This window comes from Zymoseptoria tritici, chromosome 1 (genome assembly GCF_000219625.1).
Source record: "Zymoseptoria tritici IPO323 chromosome 1, whole genome shotgun sequence".
Taxonomy (NCBI): domain Eukaryota; kingdom Fungi; phylum Ascomycota; class Dothideomycetes; order Mycosphaerellales; family Mycosphaerellaceae; genus Zymoseptoria; species Zymoseptoria tritici.
The window spans coordinates 80,987-89,833 of record NC_018218.1 but is presented as its reverse complement, the minus strand read 5'-3'; the positions used below and the strand labels follow the sequence as shown (position 1 = coordinate 89,833).

The 8,847-nt window shown below is 48.1% G+C and overlaps 1 protein-coding gene across 1 annotated transcript; it reads left to right on the top strand.

Moving 5' to 3' along the window:
- Nucleotides 1-5,730: 5,730 nt before the first annotated feature.
- MYCGRDRAFT_32211 (uncharacterized protein) lies at nucleotides 5,731-5,961 on the top strand (the record flags this gene model as incomplete). The annotated part of the gene is made up of 1 exon (XM_003857766.1): nucleotides 5,731-5,961. The coding sequence occupies one exon, from the start codon at nucleotides 5,731-5,733 to the stop codon at nucleotides 5,959-5,961; it is 231 nt and encodes a 76-aa protein (XP_003857814.1).
- Between the last annotated feature and the right edge of the window lie 2,886 nt (nucleotides 5,962-8,847).

Below are 8,847 nucleotides of genomic sequence, written 5' to 3'. Positions count from 1 at the left end.
CATTCGAGAGAACTATCTACATGCACAGCTACGAACTAGGGAAGAATCGTTCGACGTTCGGTCTCTGCCTTAGTATCGACACTATATAGTAGATGCGGAACCGTAATGCGAACATCAAATGCCTTGCAAGGAACGTGTTCCTACTTAAGCTTATAGCGATCTAGGAAGTATTACGGCAGCACCGTATTATTAATCTTCTGCACTACTCCGTCTGCGCAGTTGTTAGCCTTTATCTACTAGTACTATTCCTAAAAGATCTCCTTCTCGTACATCCTCTTAACGAGCACCGTACAGTCCTTCTTGCCCTCGTCTATTAAGGAGACCGTACCTTAAATCTGGTTAATACCGCGATTCTCCTCGACTATACGGCTAACCGTAAGGTCGATATGCTTAAAGGTAGTATTGTCGCCCTTCTTAGTACTCTTAGCGTAGTATAGGTACGACACTAGCCGGTGCTTATAGTTACCTCGCAGAAGAACATATAGCAGCTAGTATAAAATGTCCTAGCGGATAAGCTGCTAGATCTAGGAGTAGCACATCGTGCGAAGCTATCCGTAGTTAGGCTAGCTATTAATTTCGCGCTAATGCCATAAGTACATGTCTATTTCCTTATTAATAATCTTACAAAGGGCCTTATCCTGTCCGATCTACGCGAAGAGGGGAATGTTAAGCGTGCTATTTCTCTTAAACTTATGCTCCTAACCGGGCGTTAAGTATATCGCCTAGCGAGCCTTATTAAAGAAGCCGTCGAAGTTAAGCTAGCCGAGTTCTCTACGTAGGACGTTATTGTCGAAGCAGTACGGCCTAAGGAAGTCCGATAGTTAAGACGGACGAGCATCCTTAAACTATATCTTATACGTCTCGGAACCTGTCTTCAGCTAGCTAAGCTTATACGTATCGTACTTAAGGGTAGTAAGTTTAAAGAGCGTATTATTCTTTGCTATTACATTCCCGGTCTTTAGCTTAATTCCGAAGTATCGAAGCAGGTCCCTCGCATAATTATAGCATAGGAACGTGCACTTATCCTTTAGCTTCGTACTATCCGGATATAGCAGCTACAGGCATCGAAACAGCTAGTTCGGGGTAGCAAGACGTTGCGAAAGCGGAAGCTTCCTAAGGCTATTAATCGTAGCGATAATTTAAGGTAAGGCGTCCTTATAATCGCAGGTCGTATTTGTAGGTTCCGTAATAGGCATACCGAGAGCGATCTATATTTTAGTTACTACCTAACTTACCGAGCGAGCCCTTCCCGTAGTACGAACAATAGGAGACGCGTAGATACTCCCTCCGAGACTAGGGCTAGAAATGGATCTGCCGGAGTATAGTGTTTAGGGGCGGCCGGAGCTACTCTCGGAAGGGGTACCGCGTATAGGAAGACTGCCGAGATTAGCTAGCTTTTCCTTGGTTTTAGACCGCGTACTTATAGCGGGAGGTGCTTCGATCTGCTTCTAAGTGTTAGATCCAGACGTAATTTCCTTCTCCTTTCCCTTAGGCTTATAGGGTACTATCTACCTACGACTATCTATATGCCGGTTATACGTATTGCGTACGATGTTAATCTGCTCCTATATAGGGCGATCGATTCCTCCTAGTTTAGCGACTATAACGAAGTCCTTAGTAGTATACTCCGTCCCTCTCGGATCCGAATAACCCTATCCTACGCCCTAACTATACTAACGAATGTATTCTCGTAAAACAAGCATAGCTACTATCGTACCCTTATCGGACTACGTACTATACTTCGAAGGCAGCTTTCGAATCTCTTTTGCTATATTCTCGGATTTGTATACGTATTGCCTTAGTTCCGGGTTTGCATCTATTACGTCCTATCCCTATTCTTTTGTAAGGGCATCGTAAATGCCCTTCTTACGGTTGCGGGTCCTCCTACTATCCGTAGCTACCGCTACCAGCCTCGGATAAGTAGCTGCAATACTGTCCTATCTAGTAATCCTCCCGGTTCCTAAGGTAATAGGGACCCGGTTTATCTGCACAAAATCCTACATACCTACTACAAACTCTACTACTTTTTCTAATCCTAATTCTAAGGTATTAACGATGTCTAACACTACTTGCTCGCGGTCCGCGTCTAGTATGCTCTTAAGGAGACTCTCGAGTTTTCCTAGCTCTCTAGTGTTCTACGCAGTCGAGAAGGCTATACGCATTTCTTTATTGTTTGTTAAGGGTGCGCTCCGGAGGCGAGCTAGGATGTTGTCCATGTCGGTAGTAGTATGCGCAGTTGCGCTCGTTATTAAGGTATGTTATGTACGCTCGGTGCGCTCGTATCGTTTCGAAGCTGTTTTTGCGCTAGTACGCTCGGGTAGTATGTGTGTTGTTTTGCGCTAATGCGCTCGGTTGTTTGTTTGTTTGTTTGTTTGTTCCATTTACGTCCTGTAGGAGTCTATAACTATATAGGACGGCTGTCTCGCGACAGCAGTCTATCTATGTACAATCGTTGTTCTCTCGTATCTCTTAACCTTAGGGAAAGACCCGTGCCTAGGATAGTAGCAAGCTAGTATCGAAGGACTTTAAAGAAAGACAAATAAGGAAAAGTAAAAGGAGTGTAGGCTAGACGGTCTCGTCTTCGCCTCTTGCTAGGTGCTAGGACCTAGAAGCAATCTTTGTATCCGAGAGAAAGGTAGTAAGGTGTTTCCGGAGTTCCTTATCTTCTACTATTTCTAGTAGAGATTATGCTTGTCGTAGCGGTAGTAGCCTAAATACATCGTAGATAGGGCAGCTACATACGAGGTGTTCTGCTATTTCTTGTCGTCCGCAAGGGCAGTCTAGCGTCGTTACGTGTCTAAAGCGATAGAGATAGGACTTTAGGTATCCGTGTCCTAATAGGATAGTATAGAAGGCACTAGTTAAAGCGTGTCTTCCTCCTATTCTATGTTTTCCTAGCGAGCTCTATAGAAATCGACTAAGGTAGCTATTTGTATTCCTAGGTACCTTATTAATCTCCCGTTGTCTTACTATTTCGTATCGGGTTTTCCAGACGCTAAAGAGATCGTCTTTTACGTAGTTAGCCCTCTCGTGTTCTACGAAATGCTTATATTGTCGGAGTCGATAACAGAGTAGTTGTATCTGTGTTCTCTATCGTTTTTGCGGAAGTATCTCTCTCGAGTCCTCGTGTCGGACTTCTCGCGTTGTAGTAGGGAAACATGCACCTACGGCTATATCCCGGGAACCGACAATATAGATAGCGGCGTCCTTTCCTTATCCTTCTTCTTCCTTAGCTAGACAACCTTTGTAGCCTCTACTTCTACGTATATCCGGTATATACACACTCGTTGCGCACTACTACTACTCGCACAAGGCGCGACAGGAACACAAGATGTTCCCCGCCGATATTTGGTAACCGCACGCAGGGCAATAGCGCGACAACCTTCGGGTATCGCAGCGGTAGTAGTAGTGCGCAATCTTTTACGGAAAACCCTTCTGCGCAACGATTTCCTTCCTTCTGCGCGGCGGCGACGAGTCTCGAAAACAGCGATACCGACAACAGCGCGACGAGTCTTAAAGACAGCGCGATACCGACAACAGCGCGACGAGTCTTAAAGACAGCGCGACACCGACAACAGCGCGACACCGACAACAGCGCGATACCGACAACAGCGCGATACCGACACCGACAACAAGCGACACCGACCGATACCTCTTACCTTTGCACGCACGCCTACCTCGATATTCAAGTCTATCGCCAAGTCTACCGATACGAGTCCACACAAAGAGCGGAATACAGCACACCGAGCGCATGTTCACACGTAGCATAGCTCGCAACAATTTGAGCGCATGTTCACTCGCAGCATAGCTCCCCAAGTACAAGACAGAAACACACCGGATCTCACAATCACATAGACAACGCAGTTAGTACTGAAAATCGAGCGTGGGCATGCTAAAAACCCCGAGAAACTGGCCCTTGTCGACGACACCCTTGCATCGCACCGGTCGCAATCTTACATCGCACCACCTGTCGCATCGCACTACAGTCCATTGCCACAGCCGCTCGTTACTAACCTCCTTTGGCCGCTGTTGCAAGGGCTCGTTGTCGAATCGATTGGTGGTTATGTTGTCGGTTAACACGGTGCATAGTGGCTACAAGGGAGGTGTAATTGACCGGCATAGTGCCAGCCTCAGCCGGCATGGTGCCATAGTCACCGACATGGTGCCATGGTCACCGACATGGTGCCATAGCTCGGTTAAGCGGTTGCAAGGCTCTTAAACACTCGCTTCTGCAGTAATCACCAACATGCTAGATATCGGAAGGTTAGTGCGCAGAGCGATAGCATTTACCTCACCTTGGTGTGCAGTAGCTGGTGTTTAGCTTAATAGCTTTATGTCGCTGTTCAATGGCGTGTGTGATCTGTTATATATAAGGCGAATTCGCTGGTGTTGTTGTAGAGCTGTCAGTTTTAAGAGCGTTTTAACAGCGCTTCCACGGAGATCACGGAGATTCAGCTCCACTGCGCTGCTGCACTAAGGGCGACAGGTACTGGGCTGGTAGCATATATATAGGGCGCAGAATTGGTGTAGAGCAGTGTATCCATCCCTTCCATTGTCTTCGTTGTTACTATGCCGTACGTCAATCCAAACCGCTCGTTCTTAAGCTCTAGCAGCTCCGACGCCTTCGCACCGGCAGTCCACCCCCTTCCACCTCGTCGTGTTGGTCATTGTCCAGTGCTTGCCAATGGCATGGTTGGTCCACGCACGTTGCCATGGCCAGCTCCGGATACAGAGCCAGTAACTCCTTAGCGTTCGTTCTTCGAGCCGGAGGTGGTAGACGACGACGACGAGCCGCGCGGTCGTGGACTCCTTCCGTACGCCATTCGCACTCGAATCAAGACCCTCAAACGCGTTGCCGGCTGGACGTTGCATCGCATTGCTGCCGCTCTTGGTGAGCCATATAGCACTGTTCAAACTATTGCCGCCGAGGCAGCAATACCAGCTCGTCGTGGACTCCATGGACTGCGTCAGTTCGGCACCCCCATCGCCAACAGGATCGTGGACTACGTCACTAGCGGTGTGGAAGGTCGTCGAGCAACCTACCAGCAGATTAAAGAGAGGCTTCAGCTGCTATGCTCTGTTAACACTATTCGACGCAGACTTAATGAGCGTAGATACTGGAAGCGTGTGGCTCGCCGAGCACCGTTCCTTAACGCTAATGGCCTCGACTTGAGACCTCAGTTTGGCCAGTGGTGTCTAGATCATCTCGACAACAACCGCACCTTCTTGTTTGGCGATGGAGCTGCCTTTAGCAAGGGTGGCAGCAGCAAGGTGCTCGTCATTCGTCGTGCTAATAAGGCGTTCGATCTAGACTGCCTTAGACCACGATATCGCCGCATCAAGAGCCAGTTCGTCTTCGCACTAATTAGCGGCACCAAGAAGTCAAGGATCGTTTTCTGGGAGCTAGCATAGGGCAACATCACCGCCGCTGGCATGGCCGAGCATGTGTTGCCAGAGCTGCATCGTTTCTGGCGTGAGATCGTGGACTCGGAGGCTGAGGAATTAGCTGCTGGCTTCCGCAATGACTGGTTTGTCGACGAAGGACGCTTCTCTTATTCACCACCTCGTCAAACAACACCTGGAACTCCTACACCTGTCGACGACCTCGTTGAAGAAGCGCAAGTGCCTGCTGCACCATTGCCAATGCTCTGCCTTGATGGCGCGGCTGTTCACAAAGCAGCTGCGTTCCGTGGCTAGCTGGATATCCTCGGAATTCCTCATGCTCTTGACATGTGGCCAGCGAACTCCCCAGACCTTAATCCAATTAAGAACCTGTGGGCCTTGCTGAAATGGCGCCTCAACCACAACTATCCATTGCCGTCGTCGACTGTGGTGCTTAGACAGCAGATTCAAGAGGTGTGGGATGCGGTGACTGCGGCTGAGATTAGTCGAATGACGGGCTCGTTCAGAACGCGTTGCGAGAAGGTGATCGCTCGTGAGGGTCGCCACACGGGCTATTGATGCCGCTGATTCGAATGGGAATGGTTTCGTGATAGTAGTAATAGTGGTTGTAGTGTTGTGAGTGTTCGAAGTTGAGCTGAATTCTCAGCCGTCCAGTCTTTCCTGAATTTGCTTTGTAATCATAGATGAGGTCAAATAACACGCGCTCATTGGCTCGCTTAATCTCGTACAGCCTCGTATTGCGGCCCGTGTCAGTGAATGATAGTCAAGGGCCCTTGCACGTGACAAGGGTGGAAGTGGAGAAACGAGCGGCTGCAGGAGGTGACTGTACCTATCGCATTTGGCCACCTGTCGCATCTGGCCACCTGTCGCAGCATCTGGCCACTTGCAGCATCTGGCTACCTGTTATCCTCGTCGCACACACACATTTCCCTTTGCCAGACCAAGGGTCTGGAAAACCACGCACACACGCATTTCGCACAGCACTGCATAAAACTTCAGGGTATTCTCTGCGCTCTGATTGGCCGGCTGTTTGACACCGGATTCTACACTTTCAGCTTCTGTGCGAGTCGTTTGCAGAAGTCTCAGATCTGCGCCGTCGTGCCTACTTCTACTTCTGCCCCGGATTTAGACGCCCTACCGCTGCACCATTCTACCGGTGCACCGACCGCTATACCAAATGCCCGCACACCGAGTTCGAGTTCGATTCGACGCATTTCGCCGCCGCGCTACCGACTTGCCCTTCGACTATTTGGCGTCTACGGAGTAGACACCTAAGCGGGGGAGGGATGTAGTAGGGAAACATGCACCTACGGCTATATCCCGGGAACCGACAATATAGATAGCGGCGTCCTTTCCTTATCCTTCTTCTTCCTTAGCTAGACAACCTTTGCAGCCTCTACTTCTACGTATATCCGGTATATACACACTCGTTGCGCACTACTACTACTCGCACAAGGCGCGACAGGAACACAAGATGTTCCCCGCCGATAGCGTATCCGAAGGCGCGCTTTAGATAGCAAGTCTTACAGGGTAGTTTTCGGGTAGCTTTGCTACGCGTAGAGAGTATAAAATTAACTATCTCTCTAGGCGTAGATCCGGGGGGAAGAGATTTGACTCTACTTCGGACAGGACGTTTAGGGCGGTACGGAAAACGCCTAGGATCTTTCTACAAGCTTTACTTTGTAGAGATACTAGAGGTTTTATGCTCTTTTTCGACCGCTACCAAACCGGGGCCCCGTAGTCTGCTATTGTAGTAACGCAGGCTAGGTAGATCTTTCTTAACGATATAGAAGATAGACCGCGTTCGGTATTTGCTAGTCTTTCTAATCGATAGAATGCCGCTTGTGCTTGTGCCGATCTTATTGCAATGTGCTCCTTAAAGGTAAGACCGGCGTCTAGCTAAATCCTAAGCTACCTTATCGCTTTCTTTGCCGGGCGAACAATATCGCCGTTTAGAAGAATTACCGGGCAATCGGACCCTTTCCCTTTTAAGAAGTATACTAGGTCTATCTTTGCTAGGTCGAAAGCAATCGAGTTCTTCTTTCCTAGGTCTATTAGCCTTCTTGCCTTACGTTCTAGTACCTTAGAGTTCTTCTTAAGGGACGTAGACGAGGTAGATAGTCTAATGTCGTCGACGTAGGAACTAAGAGTAACTCCTTATAGCGAGAAGAATATGTCGCGCGTATAGATAAGAAAGAGGATAGGAGATATCGGGCTGCCTTACGGAATGCTAATCTCTACGTCCTAGAATTCCTATATCTGTCCGTTAAATGCTATTCGTAGGCGTCTATTACTTATAAACGACTGAACCTAACGTATAAGGCTATGCGGAAGCCTTAACTAGATTATTATTCTTAACAGTCGGTTCTTTGTAACGTAGTCGTATGCTCCTCTTATGTTAAGGAAGATAACCGAAGTCTTCTTTTTCTTTCTTCGATTCTCCTCGATTTCGTTTGTTAAGAGAAGCACCGTATCGATAGCCGATTTCTTCTTTCGCCCTCCTAACTGCGAGTCGTGTAGAAGGGGCTTCGTCTCTACGATAATCCCTAGGCGTTTTGCGAGTATTCTCTCGCTAATCTTACTAAGACAGTTTAGAAGAGAGATAACTTGGTAGGCCTTAGGGACCGAATAGTCTGGTTTTCCCGGCTTTGCTAGAACTACGCCTGTCGCAACTTTCTAGCATCGGGGGTAGTGTCCTTCGTCGAGTAGCCTACTATATATACGTAGAAAGGTAATAGGAATAGCGCCGTACGCTTTACTAATAATAGCTTACGTAATACCGTCTAGGCCCGGCGTTTTTCCTTTTACTATCTTCGTACTATAGGCGGCAGCGAGTTCCTCTTCGGTTAGCGTAGTCTAGCCCTAATCCCCGGCTGTATACGCTTCCTAACAGCTAGGTAGAGGTTCCTTGGCAGGAGGGCGCGGAAATAAGGCTTCGGAGAAGGCCTTACATTTCCCCTCAAAAGAATCTTCGTTGTTTATCGTAGGTATCTATCTTCGGCTGCTATTCCTAGTATAGGACATAGCTTTAAAGATAGATTTCGAGTCTTCTTTTTTGAGGAAAGCGTTCTAGTAGTTCTTCTTAGCTGTTTTAATAGCTTGGAAGTACTCGTTTCTCGCTTTCGTATACGCCTCTTTCTCGTCTAGCGTCGGCGTACGTCCGTAGGTAAAGGTCTATCTATATGTTCTAGACATTGTACAGCGTAGCGTACGTAGCTCTCTATTCCACTAAGGTTTTGCGTAGGCGTATACTACTTTCTCTAGGATTGCTCCCCGCATCGATTCGGTAATATACGAGGTAAAGGAGTCTACGATGTCGTCGAGGGAGTTCGTATAGTTAATAGACGTCGCCTTGCTTATTAGGAGATCTGTAAACAGTTCCTAATCCGCGGAAGCTATATCTAGAACTACTCTCTTCTATTAGGCTCGATCTTGCGCGCTAAT